Here is a 24,505-nt window from a genome sequence, read left to right on the forward strand (position 1 = left end):
ACCCTCCAACTCCACCTTCCAACTCCACCCTCCACTCTCCAACTACACCATCAAACTACACCATCAAACTACACCATCCAAATCAAAATCCTACATCCAAATCCACCCTCCAACTCCACCCTCAAAATCCAACTCCACCCTCCAACTCCACCCTCCAACTCCACCCTCCAACTCCACCCTCCAACTCCACCCTCCAAATCAAAAGCCAACTCCACCCTCCAACTCCACCCTCCAAATCCACCCTTCAAATCAAAAGCCAACTTCACCCTCCAACTCAAAAGCCAACTCCACCCTCCAACTCAAAACCATTGTTGTTTGTAATATCAATACATATAAGTCACATAAATACAACTCATATTGCATTACAAAGCTTTAGGTGTCACATTTGCAAAAGTTATAACTATTAGCGTTGTAAATGACAAAGCAATTAATTTCACTATTTTTCACACCAAAACATTAAAATAAAATTGGTCATTTACAATAGCAATAGCTCAAACTTTCCAGAAACATATTGCATTGCATTTTAACTCCCTGTTAACTTCTGCTGATCTGATGCTCACTTTCACCACACCTCCTTCTCTAACTCCCTATTCTATTCTCTTCTCCTGTGCTGATCTGCTGCTCTCTGCCACCCCACCTCCTTCTTTAACTCCCTGTTCTCTTCTGCTGTGCTGATCTGTTCCTCTCTTCCAACAAACTCCTTCTCTAACTCCCTGTTCTCTTCTCCTGTGCAGTACTGCTGATCTCTTCCACCCTGCCTCCTTCTCTAACTCCATGTTCTCTTCTCTTCTCATGTGCTGATCTGCTGCTCTCTTCCAACCCGCCTCCTTCTTTAACTCCCTGTTTTCTTATCCTACGCTAATCTGCTGTTCTTTTCCACTCGCCTCTTTCTCGAACTCCCTGTTCTATTCTCCTGTACTGATCTGCTGCTCTCTTCCACCCACCTACTTCTCTAACTCCCTGTTCACTTCTCTTCTCCAGAGCTGATCTGCAGCTCTCTTCAACCCGCCTCCTTCTCTACCTCCCTGTTCTCTTCTCCCGTCCTGTTCTGCTGCTGTCTTCAACAACACCTCCTTATTTAACTCTATGTTCTCTTTGCCTGTGGTAATCTGCTGCTCTCTTCCACCCGCCTCCTTCTTTATTTCCCTGTTCTCTTCTGCTGTGCTGATCTGCTGCTCTCTTCCACCCACCTCCTTCTCTAACTACCTGTTCTCTTCTGCTGTGCTGATCTGCTGCTCTCTTCCACCCACTTCCTTCTCTAACTACCTGTTCTCTTCTGCTGTGCTGATCTGCTGCTCTCTTCCACCCCGCCTCCTTCTGTAACTCCCTGTTCTCTTATGCTGATCTGCTGCTCTCTTCCACATCTCATCCTTCTCTAACTCGCTGTTCACTTCTCATGTGCTAATCTGCTGCTCTCTTTCACCCACCTCCTTCTCTAATCCCTGTTCTCTTCTCTTCTCCCGTGCGGATTTGCTGTTCTCTTCCACCCCACCTCCTTCTTTAAATCCATCTTCTCTTCTCCTGTGCTGATCTGCTGTTCTCTTCCACTCCACATCCTTCTTCAACTCCATGTTCTCTTCATCTGTGCTGATCTGCTGCTCTCAAATACCCGCCTCCTTCTTTAACTGTTCTTTTCTCCTGTGCTAATCTGCTGTTCTCTTCCAACCGCCTCCTTCTTTAACTGCCTGTTCTCTTTTCTTCTCCTGTGCTGATCTGCTGCTCTCTTCCACCCCAACTCCTTCTTTAACTCCCTGCTCTCTTCTCTTCTCCTGTGCTGATCTGCTACTGTCTTCCACCCGCCTCCTTCTTTAACTCGATGTTCTGTTCTCACGTGCTGATCTGCTGCTCTCTCCTAACCGCCTCATTCTCTAAATCCTTGTTGCCTTCTCCTGTGATAATCTTTTTGCTCTCTTCCATCCGCCTCCTTCTCTAACTCCCTTTTCACTTCTCTGATACTGATCTGCTGTTCTCTTTCACCCGACTCCTTCTCTAACTCCCTGTTCTCTTCTCCTATACTGATCTGCTGTTTTTCTACACCACCTCCTTCTGTAACTCCCTACTCTCTTCTCCTGTGCTGATCTGCTATTCTATTCGCCTCCTTCTTTAACTCACTGTTCTCTTCTGCTGTGCTAATCTGCTGCTCTCTTCCACCTCACCTCCTTCTCTAACTCCCTGTTCTCGTTGCTGTGCTGATCTGATGCTCTCTTCCACCCACCTCCTTCTCTAATTCCCTGTTCTCTTCTATTCTCCCGTACTAATCTACTGCTCTATTACACCACCTCATTCTCTAACTCCCGGTTCTCTTCTCTTCTCCTGTGCCGATCTGCTGTTCTCTTCCACTCGCCTCTTTCTTTAACTCCCTGTTCTCTTCTCCTGTGCTGATCTGCTGTTCTCTTCCACCCGCTTCCTTACTTAACTCCCTGTTCTCTTCACATGTGCTGATCTGCTCTTCTCTTCCACCCGCTTCCTTACTTAACTCCCTGTTCTCTTCTCCTGTGCTGATCTGCTGCTCTCTTCCACCCACCTACTTTTCTAACTCCCTGTTCTCTTCTCCTGTGCTGATCTGCTGCTCTCTAAAACCCGCCTCCTTCTTTAATTCCATGTTCATTTCTCCTGTGCTCATATGCTGTTCTCTTCCACCCACCTCCTTCTTTAACTCCATGTTCTCTTCTCCTGTGCTGATCTGCTGCTCTCTCCCACCCGCTTCCTTATTTAACTCCATGTTCTCTTCTCCTGTGCTGATCTGCTGCTCTCTCCCACCCGCTTCCTTATTTACCTCCATGTTCTCTTCACCTGAGCTGATCTGCTCCTCTCAAGAACCCCGCTTCCTTATTTAACTCTGTTATTTTCTCCGGTGCTAATCTGCTGTTCTCTTCCAACCGCCTCCTTCTTGAACTCCCTGTTCTCTTCTCTTCTCCTGTGCTGATCTGCTGCTGTCTTCCACCCGCCTCCTTCTTCATCTCCCTGTTCTGTTCTCCCATCCTGATCTGCTGCTCTCTTCCACCCCGCCCCCTTCTCCTAAACCCTGTTCTCTTCTCCCGTGCTGATCTGCTGTTCCCTTCCATCGCCTACTTCTCTAACTCCCTGGTCTCTTCTCCTGTGCTGAACTGCTGATCTCTTCAACACACATCCTTCTTTAACTCCCTGTTCTCTTATAATATGCTGATCTGCTGCTCTCTTCAACATACATCCTTCTGTAACCGCACACTCACATACATACAACCATGCACGCACACACATACAACAACACACATACAACCACACACACAACCACACACATCTATCGCCCTCACTCTATCTATCTATCACCCTCACTCTATCTATCCCGCTCACTCTATCGCCCTTACTCTATCTATCACCCTAACTATATCTATTGTCCTCACTCTATTGCCCTCACTCTATCTATCGCCACACTCTATCGCCCTCACTCTATCTATCTATCACCCTCACTCTATATATCTATCTATCGCCCTCACTCTATCTATCGGACTCACTCTATCTATCGCCCTCACTCTATCTATCTTTCCCCTTCCCTCAAGCTATCTATCACCCTCACTCTATCTATCTATCGCACAACAACAGCATCACTCAGGGGCACCACAACATCACTATGCGCCACCACAACATCACTCAGCGCCACCACAGTATCAATCTGTGCAAACATTCAACAACAACTGGTTCACATATGTTCTCTCAATGTTTCAAGCTTTATTACAAATGTCACAAAAAAATGTTGATATTTCCCTTCTGTTCTTATATTTTAGTCACAATAAAATACACTGAACATAATCTTCACAAAAGTTAATTACAAAAGTTTAAGCTATTGCCATTATAAATTACAATAACTTTTATTTAAGTATTAATTATTTTGTTAAAAAAAACATTATTTGTAAAATCAATACTTCTAAGTCACGTAAATACAAAACATGTTGCATTAAAAATGCTATAGGTGTCACATTGTCAAAAAATAAAAGTATTAGCATTGTAAATGACAAAGCTATTAATTGCACAATTTTCAAAAATAACACATAAATAACAAGTTGTCATGTACAAGACAAATAACTCAAACTTTCCTAATGCGAGACCTATTGCATTGCAAATGCTTGTTTGTTTTGTTGGGTCAGGTATTCTTTATTCAGTGTAACAAATGGTTGCAAGAAGGTGGTAAATTCAACACCACTAGTACAGAGGTAAATCTTTGAAGGCAAGGAAGAGAAAACCACATTATTTTGCAATTATTGCTGAGGTTCTGTGGGGCTGATGGTCCCTTGAAGGTTATATATGATTTGTTAAATTCAGTGGTCGCAAGTTCTCTCCCAGAGTTGGGCAGTCAGATGATCTCTTAGCTGAGCAGCGTATGAGACGATTGGGTATATTTCTTACTTATAGCATGTTTTCTACATGGAACATTGGCTTGTTTGTACTCCATGGCGTCAGGAGCTTTTCTCCAGCTTGCAGCCCACGTATAGAAGAAACATATATGGACATCTTTACTAAAACTGTTCTCGCCCTATAAGAGAGCAGCATAACTGAAACTGTAAAGGCTTGAAGTTGGAAAATGATTGTGGGGAAGACAGGCTGTGTGAAAGAGTAAAAGATTACATGCTGCCTCAGTATACTCTTTCCCAATGGTATCCTTTGTCTCAGCTCTAGTTGCTTGGCTCACCCCCCTGATTTTTTTTATTTTTTTATTAGCCAAAGCATTTTCTTCCCAACATTTTATGCATTTGCACACATAGGAATAAGGAAGTGCAAAACTCTTCTGGAGAAAGAAATAACAAGAAATGGAACTTTCCCATTCTATGAACAATCTGGTCAACAATGCTCATCCATAATAAATGTAAACTATACTGATAAGTAATACTCTGAGACTCTCTGTTACATGCATTCGCCTATACATAATTCCAGCCACTGAGCTCTACAGCTACTTAGAACCATACAACCTTTTCAATGCTATGGCTTGATATTGTCTAAATTAGGGAACTGCTGGTAGATAACAGCACCATATTTGATACTTTTAAGCAGAATGTAAAATCGCAGCAATGAACTACTCAAAGGTGTCAGGCTTATCTTCATTTACGGAAAAGCCCTCATGGCCCTGGTACTGCTCATTGTTGAAGGACTATCAGAGGGCTAGCTATCTTGCCTGATATACTAAGTTACCATTGGGGCTCTCTTCACAAGGTTTAGATCTAGCCAAAAAAGAACATGTGGACCAATAGTAAAGGAAGGCTTATTAGCAAAAAATAAATAAATGCAGGCTGTGTTAAATAGTGCAGGGGAATCTCAAACATGTTGTTGTATGATGCTTACTAGGAAAACGTACAACTCCCTCTCCCCTCTCTTTATTTTTTATTTTTTTAACTCTGTTTTTATTAGGTTTTTACATTTACAGGAGTTGTACAGATATTCGAGCTTTTGCATTTTGTAGTTGCATATTACAGAGAACTTCTGATTGATGCTACGACAGTATACATGCAATTAAAAGTATTATCAATAATTTGCCATGAGGTTCTCAGTCACAACCTGGCTCATCACCCTGATGCGCAGTGCTTAATTTGTGAGGGTGTTTGACAGAGCTCAGCCTCAGCACCAATTTGGTATCACCGGCACATATTTAACTAGACAGTCCACCACATGGTTCAGCTGTCTCTTGATCAAAGTGTTTAAAAAATCAATATATGATAAAAAAAAAAATAATAATAGCAGCTAGATGCTCAAGCCATTCCGACATCTTTGGGTGACATAGTATATTCCAAATTGTCACATTTATTTGAATGTAGCTGTAAGTAGATATTGTTGGTACTTGCGTATGGTAGCGCTGGCCTGGACCGTAGGTGGAGCAAGCTGCAGTGGTCTCCTCAGAAATATCTTGAGCCCTGCCAGTTATCATTTTACAAATTATGTACTGCTGATGGGCCTGCATTAGGTGTGATGCTGTCCCACTATAAATGTAATTCTGTGGCCCATTCCTGCTCGTTAAGGATAGGGAATCAGCAAGCTGAGTGGCACTGTCGCTTCTCTAAAGGCCAGTGCCGTCTTCCGCTTGTGCTTACCCCCAGCCTTCTACGGCAAAGCATTGAGTGCACATAGTGAGTGCGTCGTAGGTGGATGCACTGTTCGATTGACCAACTAAGTGACCCAACTTAATATTAAACTGAGCGTCCAAGCTGCTCATCAGCTACTCTTCATGAATCTGCTTCCAGTGCAACCCTTCCGGAATAAACGAACACATTTCAGCGCAGTGGCTTGACTGTGTCCGTGCCGAATTTCAGAATTATAGCTGCTGTTGCAGTTTTTATTTTGGCTGATTGCAAGATTGTAATAATAATATGTTGCCTTTCGATAAAAGCTGACGTCCCAGCCTTAATTGTAGTGTGGTGCCTTGAGTTGCTGCCGTTATGTATTCGGTGTTTATAAGACAGTAATTCCAATGCTGTGATTGCTAAAAAAAAAAGACTGACTTTACTCCGATTGCAAAAAAAAAAAACAATAAAAATTTTGCATGCATAAAGTGGCTTGTGCCAACGTGTATTTTCCCCTTTTCCTAATGAATGCAATGGTTATTATTTTGAGAGCTTGGCTTGGGTGCTGAAATGGCAGTGCGCGCCCCGTGCCAAGGGCCCATGGGCCATGTGCAGATGCTGTAGTTCCGCTCTCGTGCAGTTGCTGTAGTTCCGCTCTCGTGCGTGGTGCCCGGGCTTTGAAGCACGGCCCGGCTGGTGCCGCTCCCCTGTAAGAGCGCGACACTGGGATCTGACTGTGCCTGCTCGGCGCCTCCCCGCACCCCTCCCGAGCGTACACTCAGCTGCTTCACGGGCAGCCTGAAGCCCTGCATTGTTCGCCCTTGGAAGTGCGCTGCGGCCGGGCCGAGGGGAAGCGGCGTCCCCCGCGCCCAGGGGCGTCCTCGCTGCTTCGTTAATGGGACAATGTTTTCACGTTGCAGATGGCCGAGAGCTAGCGCCGCACATTCGGGACCACGATGGCCCAGTTTCCCACATCCATGAATGGTAAGCAGTCTTGTTCTCCTGCATGAACTGTTGTGCTCTTTGTTGGGACAGGAAGACCCCTGTCAGCGCTGGCTTCCGATATTTGTATGTGCTGCACGGGTCAGGGGATGCTTTTGTTGCTAAAGATTGCTGTTGTCAACTTGTTATGCACGCCTCCTGTGACATATGGCTACCATGAATTTGCTCAGCGTCCATTGGTGATTTTGGAAATGTCAACACACACATGCCAGAGTCACGCAGAGGTGTTTTGTCGGCACCTTTGCGCCGTAACTTTTTGTGAAAATGCTTCATTTATTTACAGTATACAGATGGTCTGTGATTAAAGCTACTCGTTGATGATAGAATATAAACCGTACTGGACAAACACCACAGACCCAACTATTAAAGCTCCTTTGAAGTACTGAATTAAAAGCATTCGGAATTTACTCCTAAAAGGTGATTTATTTTCAATTAAACTTGTATGTGGAATGTTGAGAATCTGACCCCAAAGTTATTTTTTTTCTGACGTGCAGTGAAAAGCAGTTTCCTTGTTGTTGGCACAGTGGGAAATCCTGCTCTCTTTCTGCGCAGTCATAACACGGCGAAGGGAAAGATAAACTTTACAGGGCCTGATATTACACACAGTCCTGTTAACAGAAGGCAGCAGTGTTCTGGTGCTGCTCTGCTGTTTGCAAACCAGGTTATTGCTGCTGCAGCGATGCACTCTGTTTTGTGTAGATATATTGTATGGCTAAGCATTACTTGAAAGAGGAAAACTGTTTAACATTATCAGTTACCCTCACTACAAAAGTGCGAGGTAGCGTTCACCCTGTAATTATAGGGTTAGAAATAAATCCTAGCTCCCGGAGTTTGAAGTGCGCCAAATCTTTTATTTTCCAAGCTTTTAATTAGCAGTAGTCCGGGCATGCACATGCCAAGTATTCTGTGATTTGTCTGAAAGCCCTGTACTGAGGGCTTCTGCCTGCGTGCAGTTCGTAATGAAACCAAAACCTACGTCCCTGTTAAGCGAAAACAAGTAGAGATGGGTGGATGCAGAATTGGTCTCAAACGCAGACTGTCATAGACAGTAAGCAAATCAGACCGGCCCCGCTCCCAAAAGAAACTGTGCCCCCCAAACTTTACACAGTGTCCCCTCGGTATTGCTCTGAAGCAACCTCAGGCATGCTTCCGCCTTGGCGAGCCTTATCGGTGAAGCGCAGCTTGAGACAAATGACTAACTGCTGTTTCTGTCAGAACTATGAGAAAGAGGGTCAGCCTGGGTTTGTAGAAAGATGGAATCACAGCAAGTCATCTTGTGGATAAACATAATTTCCAGAGCCTCTGTGAACCTGAAACCCAGCATAAACGTTGCAGATGCACAGTATAAAGGCATTCTTACTCATTGTCTTTTAAAGCCTAGTACTATTTTGTGAATCCTTCAGATCTGCTATGTAGTTTGTTTTTTATTTCATAGAAAAAACTCAGTTGAAAACTGCCGTATTTCATTTAGAAATATACATAATTCCGATGACGTAATTGTCCTTAATTTGTGTGCCAGACATCGTATCCTTCATATGGTTTTTTGACTCTAATCCGTTTCTCTAGAGCTTAGAATTGAAAAATCCAAGAAACAGATCTCACTCTGTCCTGACATAAAGTGTAATCATTGACTCTAGGGTTGTAAAACAGTAGTAGATTGTTTCTCTTGACCTGTCTCAAGGGCCTTGGCTGTTAAGCAATGTTATTAGCAGATTAATCAATCAATCAATAATAACTTTTGTAAACCGCACTACTCACCCGTGGGGGTCTCAAGGCGCTGAGGGGTTGGGGTATGCTGCTACTGCTCGAATAGCCAGGTCTGGAGTAGTCTTCTGAAGGTTAGCAGGTCCTGGGCCAGCCGTAGGAGGATGGGGAGGGTCATCCAGGTCTTGGCCTACTCACTCCCACAGAATCACCAAACCCGCTCCACTGTAATCAGGTGTCATAGCACACCAGAGAGGCACTCTGCCTCTCTGGTGGGAACCCAGTGATGAAGCATGTCACCAACCAGGTTGGTGAGGGTGGGTTCTTCTAGATAACAAAAGTGTTTCTTCTCGAAAACAAGAATGACTCCTCTTGCTAGCTCTTCATCTTTTGGCCTCACTCTTTTGTTGTTTCTTTGTAATTGACCAGGGGGACCAAGAGTGGCTCCAGTGTCTTTCCCTCTCTTTATTATTGTTTGAGTATATAAATTGCTTTCCTAAGTTAGAAACCAGTGGTTTGACTTACCTGTAGTCTTTTTTTTGGGCACTTGACTAGTTGAGGTCACTAGACTCTGCATGGCAAAGCTTAGATAATGCTAGGTCATATACCTTACAAGCGTTGATTGCACTTCGCCAAACTGGTACACCAAAGACACATAATATGTTTGGCATTGGTGACAGAGGGGTTAGACTTCACTTTCTGCTGGGTTCAGTGATCCCATCAGTACTGGTCAACCACAGTGTCCAGTACTGGTGAGCCACCAAGACCAAGCAAAAACAATTTCAGCATTATACCATTAGAGAAGTAGAATGCAACTGTCTCCTGCATAGTGAATATTGAAACAAATGCTTCTTAGGCACACACAAGGACTAAGAAAGAGTACTTAAACAGCTTCTTTCCATCTATTAATCCCAGACACCACCAGATCCCCCCCTTCCTCTTCAACCGCTCCATATGGTTGCAACTGGTGAGGGCGACTTTCCTTCCCAGTTCACAAACTGCTGGCCAAAATCTTGGCCTCAGCCTGTCTTACCCCTTAGAGCCTCTGAAAATGGATCTTGTGTTGAAAGACATGGAGCTGAAAATATTCAAGATGAAGGTCGTGAACTTGAAGCTCCAGTTCAGTTAAACAGTATATATCAATGAACCGTTGAAGGCAATGGATACCTTAAAGCTACTGGCTGTTGAGTGTTTGCTCAGAATGAGTTCCTTTTTTTGCAATGGTGAATGCCATCAAACTTCTTTTCTTATTGAACCACCAGTCATTTAGCAGGCACTCAAATACAGTGATTAATTGCATAGTGTAACTTCCTTAAACCATTCCCTACTAGAACTAGAGATCACTCAAAGCTTGGCTTTATTCATTGTAAAACTCTTATACTTATTGCCCTGCCACTGTCTTTAAGGACCCTACGTTTTGGTCTGCCAGGCTCTATTGGACGGAACCCTCCACAGGGTCCTTGCACCATCATCTTCTTAGATTGTTTCTCTAGGAGAATACTTTCCTTGTAGGAGGGAGAATTTATTCTTAGATCAATGGTCTCTGAACACAATAGATTACAAGGCACTTTTCATAGTCGATGCAGTGGTGGGGAGCTTTGTATTGAAGCTTTACCCAGAATCCTCCAGCTAGTCTGGGGGTAAGAGAATATTCACCCATTTTAATCATGGCACCCAGATTTCTTTATGTAGGTATGATAGAACCATATTCAAAGCCTCATTGTTATTTGTTATAATTAGTTGTCAAAAAATGGTAATTAATATATACCCTGCTCTAAATCTAGGTAGCTTTAACAAATTTTTAGGTTTCGCCTCGTCGAAAGCTGCGCACTGCGCAGCTTTTCGGCGCATGCGAAATCTAATGTTAGAACAGTGTGGCCTTCGTTCCGCCTCTCTCTTCCATTGGCTAGCTCCATAAATGGAGGCTAGCCATTGGAAAAGAGAACGGTCCGTCATTTCCCGAGGCGATTGGTGGGCGTTCCGCCGATTCTTTCCCTCTCCGCAACGTCATGAAGACGTGGCCACTGTGGGCGTGCACTTTTTTTTTTTTACCACCGATGTTTGTGTTCATTGTTCGCCTTGTTCCCTGTCCCGCTGGCTGTTTCCTGACCACCCTCCCGCTGTCCGTGTGCCTGCCCGCCCCCCTTCCCGCTGTCCGTGTGCCCGACCGCTCCCCCGCTGTCCGTGTGCCCGTTCCCGCCCCCTCCCGCTGTCCGTGTGCCCGTTCCCTCCCCCTCCCCCGTCTGTGCTTCTTGTTTAGTGCTTGTTTTCAGTTTACTGTTGCCCTCCATGCTGCTCTCCACAGTGCCCCCCCCCCCGGCTGTCCGTCCGTCCCCCCCCCTCCCCGCTTCTCCCCCCCACAGCAAGGACAAAAACATGCTTTTTTGGAAATGTTCAGCGTGATTTGTAATCCATGAAAGAAGACATTTGCCCAACACTTGGTTCCATAAACCTTTTATTTTCAACAGCACAGCGGCGATTACAGTTGAGCCAAACAATATGAAGGAGCATAGCCGAACAATCCGACATCAGTTCATAAAAATGCCCCTTGCAACTCTGGAGTTGTCAGACCTAGAAACTGCGCATGAGGGACATCAGCGCTTATGTGACTCGCAGTCAAGCAGTCTGTTTAGGGCGGCTTGCTGCTGTGACCTGTGTGCAGCGAGCAGTCTCATGTTCACGCCAAGAAAATGAAATGAGTGTCGCTCAGTTGCTGAATAATATCTATTATTTTTCTTCTGCGCTACGATGCCACTTCTGTAGCAGAACGCGCTATATATTAATTGCTATCATTAGACTTGTGATATACATTCTCCAGTACGTCTATCGCGAGACTAGGTGTTGTATTTGATATTGCGACTCTACAACGGTATACGTACACAAGTATGTTTTTCCTGTATAAAAAGACACTTTCGGCTGCAGGGTTTCGTCAATATGGCAAGGACAGAACAAAAGAAAGTTTACGATTGCTTTCACCGTCTCTATCACCGGACTGCCTCTTTAGCTTTTAAATAATATAGCAAATAATTTACCAAACTCACAGATTCCTAGTTTATCGATTTAGACGGATGAGAAGTTAAGCGCAGCAAACAATAACAGAAGTGTTTGAGCCGCTGCTCAGTAAACCACCTGGGTGGACACGCCACACGTACGGACGTGGCTGTAGTTTTATCAAAAACCAATAAATGTAATGCATGACTTGTATGTGCGTTATTCACACTCGTCGTTTACTGCAGACTGGGCAGACGCAAAGGCAGGGAAACAACATTTGCGTCTATTTTGCTCCCCCTGGTGGTCATCGGTACAAGTTATTTTGGTACACAGACAAAAAGCATGTTTAATTTGTAATAATAAAGCGCTTTTCGTGAGCGGGTTTTGTGTCAGTAGTCCGCAGTCCCAATGTAGCACTCACAAGTGAAAAGGATTACTATTTAGTATCAGTGTTTAGATTAGGAGTGCTCCACTTCATTTATTACGTTTAGTGGTCAGTTGTCGCCAGAAAGCTCTGTTACATGAAATTATGTTCCTTTTATTTTAAATATTTAGTTGATCAACAATTGTAAATGCAATAATACATGTTGACACTTACTACAGGAAGTTTATCAGACGTATAAGTATCATTACTAAATAAACACACAAGGGATCGCAAAAACATCCGTAATTTTATGTCAACAAAATATTATTACAAGCTGGCATAATGGACAGGAGGCTTAAAGTGCTCCGGAATACCGGGAGAGACTTTATACTTTCTGATAGTCCCTTTCACCCCTACTGTTCTCTCCACATAAAATGGAATGTTGAAAGGCTGAGCCACCCACGGCTATATTGCAGTGTCCGTGTCAACATTTCTCATCCAGTGGAGGCCAGAGGGAGAATACGGCTCACAGACGTGAACAAAGTGTGCCCTCTGAAAAGCAGCTCTGATTCCCGGGTTTGACACAAACACCCACAAGGGCCGACAAAAGAGCGACAAACAGTTTTTTACAGCTGGGCATTCGCTAACTGTGAGAATCAGGAAACCGTTCTATCATTATTATTTCAATGTCTTGGCGTTTTTTTCCTTTCTTTACGGGTCGAAGAGCGTTTTAGAACTCTTGACATTAGAGTAATTCAACTATTTCCCACATTTTAACTGTGCTTTGTGATACGCAAACTATCAAACGCTAAAGTTTCTATTTTTGCCCCCCCACATACACCTCAAATCCAAATGTATTTTTTTTTGTTAAGTCTCGCATTTGCGAAAGATTAAGCTATTGACATTGTAAATGACAATGTCATTTATTTATCTGTTTTCAAAACCAACACATAAATAAACAATTTGTCATTTGCAATGCCAATAGCTCTAACTTTGTCAAAGGCGAAACCGTTGCATTGTAAATGCTTGTTTCCTCTTGTATTGGCTCCTGAGGTGGTGACGTGTGTGAGGTAGGGCTCTGCCAGCACGGTTGCCTACCTTAATTAGTGGCAATATTTTTTAAGGTAATTTTTTAAAAAAGTGATTGACAACTTTTGCTGTGCCTTACTGTGTTTTTAAGCACCGTTGGAACCGGAGCGGCCCTGCTCCTTGCGTTCTACGCACTCTGGCCAGGTCCGTCCGTGCGAGCGGACCCGCCATCTTGAGGGTAGCCCTCACTCACGCTCTAGTGGTTCGTGATCAGGCTCCATAAAACTACCCTGGAGCGAGCGCGCAATTCATTGTATTGGCTCCTGAGGTGGTGACGTGTTTGTGGTAGGGCTCTGCCAGCATGATTGCCTACCTTAATTAGCGGCGATATTTTTTAAGGTAATTTTTTAAAAAAGTGATTGACAACTTTTACTGTGCCTTACTGTGTTTTAAGCACCGTTGGAACCGGAGCGGCCCTGCTCCTTGCGTTCTACGCACTCTGGCCAGGTCCGTCCGTGCGAGCGGACCCGCCATCTTGAGGGTAGCCCTCACTCACGCTATAGTGGTTCGTGATCAGGCTCCATAAAACGACACTGGAGCGCGCGCGCAGCGGACGTGCGCAGCGGGCTGGCCAAAGGCAAGCCCGTCTGCGCCCGTCCGCGCCAAGGCCGCGCCCAGCGCCAGCCATGCTGCTCTTTTCACCAGCGGGAGTACCTCCCCTCTGGTTGAGGTTCACCTACATTATTCCCGGGAGACCTTGCTTAACATAGGCGAACATGCCAACAAGGGACATCTTTCATTTACGGAGTTATCATGCAGGGACTCTAATGCCGCTACCGGATTTCGCTGTTTCTGACAGTACTTACAAACAGATACTGATGCTACATCGCTTTTTATCCTTTAGTGGACTAGGATTTTTCTTAAGTACGTCTCGTTGTTAATCTGCATATGGCATTTGGGATTTGAAAACCTTACCTGCATGATCTTCTATACACTAGTTCTGTATGGGCCGTATTTGAATTTTTGAATTTATGCCCTGACGAAGTTACATACTGTAACGAAACGCGTGGCTGTTTTATCTGGTATAATTACCGAAATAAAGAAGAGAACGTTTGGAATAATAACATTGCCTCCTTGATCCTTTTGAGTGCGCCTCCAACCTTTTGTTTATTGTCTAGTGTTCGGGCTTGTGCCTTAGGACAACAGGCACCTGGAGTGTGCAGCACAACTATAATTTTGATAAATACTTATGTTTTAGTTGTGCTTAACCTTGGTCAGGTTGTCCTGTTCCTCATGTTTATATTTCCCTTCAAAAGATCTTACCGCTACTTCCCTCGCAGGCCCGGGCTTTAGTGGTCAGGTGTACTATCTTGAGTAGACTCGATTACTGTAACGCCCTGTTGCTTGAGTCTCCGAGTCTGCTGATAGATAGACTCCAAAGAATTCAGTCTGCCGCTGCCAAGCTGGTCATTGGCTGGCCTAGAAGATCCTCTGCCTCAGCGACGATGGCTGAATTCCACTGGCTCCCTCTTAGGCAGAGAGTACAATTCAAATCTCTCTGCCTTGTTTTTAAAGCCCTTCATGGGTTTGATCCTAGATCACTGCAAGCTAAATTTGTCTGGTACATCCCAACCAGAGCACTCCGCTCAGCAACGGCTCGTCTGGTGAGAGTACCCAGATTTAACAAAGCTAGGGCAGGGGGTAGATCCTTTGGAGTTGCTGCTGCTAAACTCTGGAACAGTCTGCCCTTGGAAATCCGTCAAATTGAGGAACTTCTCCCCTTCAGGAAACGTGTTAAAACCTGGTTGTTCCCAAAGGTTTAACCGGGTGGTATTCCTGCCACTCCCTCTGTTTGCCACTCTCTGTGGAGCCTCAGCGCCAGGATGCCTGTAAGGTGATCGTGCACTTTATAAATTTCTTAAATAATAAATAAATACATTCTTAAATAAATAAATCAAAGTTCAAGTTACTGACACCATTTCTGTCCACAGTGCAACAGTCACAGTTGTTTTTAATCGATGGCTTTGTAGGTTAAATACTCTCACATCTCAATGATAACCAATAACAATTTATCTGACTAGTAATGGGAGAGGCATTTTTATCAGACCTAAAGAAAGGACTTTAAATTGTTTTCTGTAATAATCTTTACCAATATTCTAGCACTAGAAATTGTCTTATTTCTTTGTTAGAAAATCGTCATCTATCCACAGCTTTACAGAAAGCTGATCAGACCTATTCCACGGACCAGGCTTGGGAGAGTCTCAGTCTGGTATTATGCGTCCATATATCTTATTTGATTTTGCTCAACGCTAATATTACACTTGCTTTATTAATCACTTCCCTTCCTGCCAGCTTCCATGAGACCATTTTTCATCTATGTTGTGCTCTTCTTCTCACCATCATTCTCTCTCTCACCATAATGCAGCTGTTTTCTGTGTACCCTGCTGAACCTTAGTTTTTCCCTTCTACCTTTGTTCTGCCAACATGAATTGTTGACATCATTTGCACTATTGTAACAACACACAAAAACCGGGGGTCTCAAGAAAGCCGTTAATTTAGCTCATTGGCTTCGACTCCTTACAAAGTGAGTCAGGACTCAAAGTTCCTCTAAAGCCTAAACAAGGATGAGAAACAACAGTGGAAAGAAAGAATAAAGACAAGTGATTATCAGCGAGATCCACGCTCTGCTAAATGGATTCCCATCAATATGTCTTCATGATCAATCTTCTCATTTGGTCATCCATCTGTCGGGATGGTCTGCCTCTTGATCATAGAGACCTATTTCCATACCCATAGTATCAGGCTAAAATGGATCCAACCCACAATCACTTTTTGCCCATGAGCGATAGAACATATGAGAATACGTGCAGTGCAAGAACAAACAAAGGGTGGTGAATAAAATAGGGTGAAGAGTCGAGAAAACACTTTTTATTCGGATATCGGCTCAACCCCTAGTTTAAAAACAAGAACCGTGCAAAACAGCAGTTTCAACAAATAACTGCAGACAGGCCAACATGTTTCAGCCAGTAGGGAAACAAATCCACAGCTTTTTTCAGGGCCTCTGCTCTCAAACTTTTGTTACTGCAAAAAGTGAAAAAACGTAACCACAAAAAACGTATACACAAAAAGGATATAAGTGAACATACAGGGAGACGCTACAACCTGTTAGTACTGATCCTCCACATCATGGGATGTGACTTATCATCTACAAAACAATTTAGTTGAATAACAAGTTACTGTCAATAAACTCTTTATTACACTGTGTTCCTCTCTCCAGTCTTATACAGATTTAAAATTTAATTTTGCTCACCCAGCTTGACCGGGGACTGGACCTCACCTCACCTGGACCAAGCTCAGGAAAAGGAGACCCCGCTCTGTGAAAGTAAAGCATGGGACACATAGAGTAAAGCAAGAACCACAAGGGCTTCTTCTACTTCCACCTCTTAACAATACTACCCCATTTAAAGTCCATAAACATTTGCACTATCCCCACTGCCCACAAATATTTTGGAAATTGTTACTCTCTGTTGCGTCTTGCCAGACACTTTAGCAGGGTTGCCCAAAATCTCTCACAACCTTTGTAGTGTTATTTTAGTCACTGATTTTATCCACACCTAACAAATCTCATACATAAAGCAATCAGTTCTCTGTTCAGGCAGAAGCATTTTCCACTAAAACATTACAATTTTCCTGCTTTGCTCTCAAAAGAAGTTGTAGAGTCCATTTCTCAGGCATACTCCATAACGGCTGTAATCCTTCAGTCAGGAGCCCCAATGAGATGACACATGGTGTCCAAATAAATGCGTCACCAAAGATATATCAGATGCTGACAAAATAACCTCCAGCTCCCTCCCTGACTTGAGGCATCCCCATAATACATGCATGAGTGTGCCACTCTTCTCATTGCCTCTAGCAGGCGTCTGGTACATTCCAGTTTCATTTATGTACCCTGTGTGGGGTTTCATCCCAAAAGTTAATATTTTGAATGAAAAGTTATTGTACACAATTCGAACAGTACAGCTGGCTCCATTGACTGTCTCCCCCATTATTTTGCATTCACTGGCTTACTGCGTTCCCTTTCCCAGGACAGTTTGTTAAATTCTGGCTCTTCCTCTGTAGCTTGTAAATGGCTAGCTCTAGTTTAGAGTCGACATCTTTCTTCTAAGCTATTTTATGAAGGTGCTCAGTTGCCTTGTAGTTCCTTTCTTAACCTACATGTGCAGTATCCAGAAACTTAATTGGTAGTATTTATATTCTTCATGCTGTGGAAGCCCCCATTCTGCCTAAATCTATTCAAAAGGTTTAATTACTCCATTATAAAATGGGTCCCCTACTTTTGCACAACCTTTTTTCTTCCATTACACATATCCTTGTCTTCCCTTGCCGTGGTTAATTTAGGATTGGAATCTTATGTCACAAGCAAAAAGGGAACGTTTTTGAGGACGGCTGCCTGTTTCAACATGTCTTATCTGTAAGAAATTGGAGTTTTAGTTGAGGGGGTGAGAAAACACCTCAAATAATGGCAATCCTTGTTATGTTTAACCACCAAAGTCACTAAATACACCTGTGCTTAATTCTCTGGTAGCTTGGCACAAAAGCAGTCAGGCTAAATTTAGAAGCAAATTTGTAAAGAATTTATGCAGTGCTCAAACAGTAATAAAGTGAAAATACTACACAAGAAAAATCCCAAACCAACGTTGAAAAATAGTATAATTTTAATAAATATAATGACACTAAAACAACAAAAATCCTATAAGATGGACCAGAGATATGAATTTTTAAAGTTTGAATTAAAATATTTTCAAGAAGCATAAAGTGCCAACTGCATTTTTCTAGTTTCACTAAGCCAGGTCAAAGTCAAAAGTTAAGACCGACTGCAATGGATTGCCAGTCAGATACAGGCACCAGGTTCGTCTTGGTGGAAAGTTTATCTTCTGATTTAGAAACATTTTTGGAAGAAAACTGTTTGTCAATGTGCCATTGGCTTGGTAAGCTGTAAGCTGGTTCTGAAGCAGGGCTCAACAACATCAGGTTGCTGGAGAGCGGGGTCTCGGTGCATTCGTTGAGGATGGCAGTAAAACTCAGAGCTGCCAAAGTCTGTGCCCAGTAAGGCCTCAACTAAACATTACTGGTATGCTACTCAGTGTCAGTCCAGATGAAACCTGTCAGGTTTACTCCACGGGATCCAGTCGATGCAAATATGGTTCCACCTCCAAATGTCACCAACACCCTGAAGTGTAAACACAGGGTGTTCGAGCCATTAGGCGAGGGAGAAAAATAACAAACTAAAATAAAAAAATGTGGGATGGGTAAAGGTAGGGTCAGCAGGGAAAGGACGCCTGTAACAGAAGACAAGACAGATTTCAGTTAAGTGCTTACTAGCATGCAGTACTACTCTCATATAGTCTCACTAATAAAGCATGAAAACAGATAAGTACCTGAGCAGAAAGAAAACCCGACCTTTGTTAGAAAACACCTACAATCCTTCTGCCATAATCTGTGAGGAAGGCCTAAGGAACACATAGACATATGGTAAATGAACACAGTCCTGTCTTAACAGACACACACACGCCGTACTGAGACACTTAACCCAACACTCACAACATACCACAGAATATGCCAGAGGACACAATGTACAAGGGGGGCCCAAGGTATCCAAAGTAAATAAGTTTGCTCCAACACAAAGTAAGAGGGATACGGTAGTGTGTAGGAAGCAAAAACTACAACACTCCGCTCTCTACATAATAACCCAACAGTGTGTGCATGGATAATGCCAAACAGAAAAACGTAGTTGCGACCACCACTGAATTCTGTCAACAATACACTCAATGGATGACAGGACAATATGACCTGGGGAATCTGTAGTTTCTTCACTACAAGCCCAGATCCTTATTTCCACATGAACACACAGTATATAACGGAGACGCGTAGTTGTCCTCACTACAGCGCCCCGCTATCACAATTCCAAGGAAATATCAAAGTGTACGGTAACACATGGTTTCGACCGCCACTGTGTTCCGCCACCTCCAATGGCCCAAATCAGTTAATGCAGTGCTATGACCTGCCAACTATAAATGCAGCAAGTCTCCGAGCTCCCGAAGACAGGAAAACAAACAGCTGACCACGAGAGCGGCCCGAGAAAACGAACAACAGTACCTGCGGGCGCCGAGACTGTCACCAGCAGGGACAGTAGGCGGAAGCTCTCCCCACGAGCCTTAGGAGAGAGAGAGCCCACAGGAGTCACGAAATGGCTGGCGTGCAGAGCGTCCGCTCTCATGCCGAGGCAGGAAAGAATCCAGAATAACGCGCAACTGGAAGCGCGTCGGGTCCCGAGTTAAGCTTCCTGCGGGACCCCGCCGACTCATGGGAAATGTAGTTTTCCCAGTGCGGTAGGCACGATGGGGCTGCGAAACCTGACAGTACATCCTCCCTTCCCTAGCGCCTCCTAGGACCAGGGCGCTGGGGGCATCTACGATGGAAAGCACGTACAGCCGCCGGTGCATGAATGTTCCCCACAGGCTCCCAGGAATCATCCTCCACCGAGTAGCCCTTCCATGACACCAGATACCAAAGGACGCCTCTGCACAGTTTGGAGTCCTTGATACACCGCACCTCGTATTCAGCCCCAGCATCTCGAAGCACCGGAGGTGTGGCCTTCCTTCTTGCCGAATGAGCTGGTTTCAGCAAGTGACAATGGAACACAGGATGAATACGCAAAGAACCAGGCAGTTTCAATTTGAAAGCAACCGGGTTGATACGTTTCACAATGGTATAAGGCCCAATGTATCGTGGATGAAACACACTACGCAACTTGAACCGAATGTTGCGAGTCGACAACCAGACCTTATCACCAACCTGGAACGAGGGGCCCTCCTTACGATGTTTATCCTCCCATTTCTTGTACACTGCTTTAGCCTTCTCCAGATGCGCCCTGACCTTCTTGTGCAGAACACGGAGCTTCCGTACTTGTCCTAAGACCGTAGGCTGTCGAGACACTTCCTCCGGGATGTGCACAGGAAGGATGCGTGCATCAAAGCCATAGTTAGCATGGAAAGGTGAGATCCCCACAGAACAGTGCCAAGCGTTATTATAAGCCATTTCGGCCATCCATAACAGGGAAACCCAAGACTCCTGGGCATCCTCAGCAAAACACCGCAGATATTTTTTCAATGTCTGGTTTAACCGTTCTGTTTGCCCGTCCGTCTGTGGATGGAAACTGGTCGAGAGGGAAGACTGTATATGCAATGCCTGACACCACGCCTTCCAGAACCTCGCAATGAACTGGGGGCCCCTGTCAGACACTATAACCTCTGGGACTCCATGTAATCGTATGACATTGGTTAGCAACAATTGAGCCGTCTGCCCAGCAGTTGGCAAGTTGACACATGGTATAAAGTGGCCTAACTTAGTGAGGCTGTCAATGACCACCAACACAGCCGATTTGCCCTGATCAAGAGGGAGTCCTGTGACGAAATCCAGACTTATGGTCTGCCAAGGTTTCCTAGGGGAAGGCAACGGCATCAACAACCCTTTTTTCTGTCCGGATGTGTTTTTAGCCCTGGCGCATGTCTCACACTGTCCAATCCATACAGGGACATCGGTGTTAACTGAGTCCCACCAAAAATGCTGTTTCATGAGCCGCATGGTTTTTTGCACCCCCTGATGCCCTGCCAAAGGGGACTCATGACACCACATGAAGGCCTTTTTTCGCAATGCTAGAGAGGGAAGAAACAATCTGTTCTCTTGAAAAGGCAACCCATTCACCAAAGTGCGATTTCCCCATATGTGGCCCAACTGACCCAGGCATCATGATTCTTGGCTTGTCGGACAAGGTCCAAAAAGGTATTGGCCTGTATTGCGCAAATCACCTTCTCGGGACTGACTATTGGCGCTTTAGCTTCTCCTTTGTCCTTCTCCTCCGACTGGTCTCGTCGGGATAGGGAATCGGCCTTCAGGTTGTCTGTCCCTGGTCTAAAGGTAATGGTGAAGTCGTATTCCGCAAAGAAGAGCATCCACCTCATCTGTCTTTGCGTGAGGTGCTTTGCGGTCTTCATATACTGAAGGTTGCGATGGTCTGTATAGACGGTGACAGGGGATCTAGCCCCCCAAAGGTATTGCCTCCATTCCTGAAATGCTCGTTTAATAGCTAGCAGTTCCTTCTCGGAGATGGTATAGTTCTGTTCGGGAGGCCTTAGTTTTTTTGGACAGATACGCCACGGGGTGGAGCTGACCGGTGTCCTTATCCCTTTGAGACAGTACGGCTCCTATAGCTTCGTCGGAAGCAGCCGCTTCAACAACATAAGGATGTTCTGGTCTAGGACGTGCCAAAATTTGAGCCGTCGTGAAAGCCTCTTTTAGATACTGGAATGCCGCTGTGGCTTCGGGTGACCACGCAAACTGCACACCTTTACGTAACAATCTCGTCAAGGGGACTGCTACTTGGGAGAACCGCGCAATAAATCGGCGGTAATAGTTGGCGAAGCCTAAAAATCTTTGCACGTCCTTCACACAGGTAGGGGTAGACCACTCCTGTACCGCCTGTACCTTTCTATCTGACATTTGCAGTCCCTCGTGACTTTGCATGACTCCTAAGAACTCGACCTTGTCCACACTGAATTCGCACTTGCTCAACTTGCAGAACAAACGGTTTTCTCTCAATCTTTGGAGCACCTCAGTTACATGTCGTGTATGGTCCTTGACGTTTTCCGAGTAAATCAGGATATCGTCAATGTATACCACAGCACTGATATCCACCACATCCTTCAAAACGTCATTCAAAAAGTATTGAAATGCCGCTGGGGCGTTACACAGCCCGAACGGCATCACAGTGTATTCATACAAGCCGTATCTCGTTTTGAAGGCGGTTTTCCATTCGTCCCCCTCGCGGACACGGACCAAGTGATATGCCCCCCTTAGGTCCAATCTGGTAAAAACCTTGGCATACCGTACTTGGTCCAGCAAAACAGAGATAAGCGGCAGTGGGTATCGATTTCTGATGGTGTTTTTATTAAGCATTCGATAATCCACACAGGCCCTTAAATCTCCGTTGGCCTTTTTGATGAAAAAGAGGGGCGAGGCAGCAGGGGACCTGGATGGGCGTATGAAGCCGATGTCCACATAATGGTCCAAGTACTCCTTCAGATGAGTAGTCTCAGGGTCGGTCAATGCATAAACCCTACAGGATGGTATGGTGGCTCCCTCCACTAGATCAATCCTACAATCATATGGCCTATGTGGAGGGAGATTCTCAGCCTGACTTTCGCTGAAGACATCCCTGTAAGCCCTATACTCCAGGGGTAGACACACGTCTTTCTCTGCTGCGGTTGCTACCACCAAAGGAAGAACAGACGGAGAGAACCCGACGCCCTCTTCCATATGTTTTTTGCATTCCTCAGACAAAAAACGAATCGACTTCTCCTTCCAGTCGATTGAGGGATTATGATGACTGAGCCAAGGCATACCGAGAATTATCTCGTATTGAGGGGCTTCGATGATGTTAAGCACCAGTTCTTCCCTATGCCTGCCGTCGATTACAGCAACAGAAAGTGTTACTCTCTCAGTTTGTTCCATTATGAGGCCAGATATTAGTGGTTTTCCATCAACCGCCAAAACTTCCTCAGGGGTGTCTCTGGGTACCCTGTCTATAGACAAAGAGGTCACAAGCCCGCTATTGATGAAATTCCCTGTGGCCCCCGAGTCTATCATAACCGTGACATTGTATACCTGCAACTGACACTCCAGCCTCATGGGCAGCAGTATGTGGGATTCAGATTCACGTAGTGTTAACACCGTTAACGATGGCACCTTCCAGGGCTGTGGTTCCTTCTGGTCTCTCTCTCCCTGAGTACCAGCTTCCTCTAGAGCGTTGCCCGCGGCTATGGCTACTCTTTTATTTCTAGACCATGACCCAGTGTTTCTGGATTTTGAAGGGCAGTCCCTTACATAATGACCCTTTTTGCCGCAGTACAGGCAAAGTCCTGCAACACGACGACTTTCCTTTTCTTCCCTGGTTAGTGGGGACCGAACTGCACCGATTTCCATTGGTTCAGGTTGTGCATCTGCAGAAGGCAAAGGCCTACGTGGACTCCATTCCGAACCGGGGGGGGCCCCTGTCCCATCTTCTCCTATCCCCTCCTCTGTCTGTCATTCTGCCATCCAGTCTCAGAGTCAGATTCACCATATCTACGCAAGTGATTGGTTGAGGATCAATCTGAGCAATGACGTCTTTAAGACCATCCCTCAAACCTTGGTAGAATAAGGACATTCTTTTTTCCTCCGGCCACGAAGTTTCAGACACCAGTCGGTTGAACTTGGTAAGGTACGTTATCAAATCCGACCGCCCCTGCCTTAGTTCCAGGAGTTCTCTATCTGCACTGAAGGTGGTTGCCCTACGATCAAACACCTTTTCGAATTCAGTTAGAAAAGTTGCCCAATCTGAGAGCATTGGGTCGTCGTTCCGTACCAAAGGTACAGCCCAATTGGCTGCATCCCCTGTCAGGAACGAAATCACAAAAGCCACCCTAGAATGGTTGTTAGGGAACGAGGCAGGTTTACACGAAAAGTGCAACATGACTTGCGTTATGAACGCCTGAGTTTTGGATGGATCCCCGGAATACCTCTCCGGACTAGCTAGAGGGATAGGGGGAGGAACCGTTACTTGTACCTGAGGTACCGATGTAGAAAAGGGATTCCTAGATAGCTTATCTACTTTTTCTCTGAGTGATGCTGCCTCTGCTTTAGAGGAGGCCAGCTCCTGCTGCACTAAAAGCAGAGCCTGCAGAACATCATCCATGGTGGCCATATTGCAACAACTGGACCGGGCAGAGCAACGTTCGTGGGCGCGTTATTCTGTCAGGTTTACTCCACGGGATCCAGTCGATGCAAATATGGTTCCACCTCCAAATGTCACCAACACCCTGAAGTGTAAACACGGGGTGTTCGAGCCATTAGGCGAGGGAGAAAAAAACAAACTAAAATAAAAAAATGTGGGATGGGTAAAGGTAGGGTCAGCAGGGAAAGGACGCCTGTAACAGAAGACAAGACAGATTTCAGTTAAGTGCTTACTAGCATGCAGTACTACTCTCATATATTCTCACTAATAAAGCATGAAAACAGATAAGTACCTGAGCAGAAAGAAAACCCGACCTTTGTTAGAAAACACCTACAATCCTTCTGCCATAATCTGTGAGGAAGGCCTAAGGAACACATAGACATATGGTAAATGAACACAGTCCTGTCTTAACAGACACACACACGCCGTACTGAGACACTTAACCCAACACTCACAACATACCACAGAATATGCCAGAGGACACAATGTACAAGGGGGGCCCAAGGTATCCAAAGTAAATAAGTTCGCTCCAACACAAAGTAAGAGGGATACGGTAGT

General features: G+C 44.9%; 1 protein-coding gene across 4 annotated transcripts in view; it reads left to right on the plus strand.

Moving 5' to 3' along the window:
* The window catches only part of ITSN2 (intersectin 2), a 1,355,209-nt gene that overhangs the window by 135,387 nt on the left and 1,195,317 nt on the right, over window positions 1–24,505 (plus strand). For 2 of the 4 annotated variants that reach the window (XM_086926255.1, XM_086926257.1), the window contains exon 2: window positions 6,947–7,010. The exons of the other annotated variants lie outside the window; for them this stretch is intronic. In XM_086926255.1, the coding sequence (XP_086782381.1) occupies window positions 6,983–7,010 (28 nt within the window). In that variant the 5' untranslated portion in view covers window positions 6,947–6,982. The remainder of the gene's footprint in view (window positions 1–6,946; window positions 7,011–24,505) is intronic. 4 annotated transcript variants of the gene reach the window in all.

The sequence above is a fragment of the Lissotriton vulgaris genome, chromosome 6, assembly GCF_964263255.1.
Source record: "Lissotriton vulgaris chromosome 6, aLisVul1.2, whole genome shotgun sequence".
Taxonomy (NCBI): domain Eukaryota; kingdom Metazoa; phylum Chordata; class Amphibia; order Caudata; family Salamandridae; genus Lissotriton; species Lissotriton vulgaris.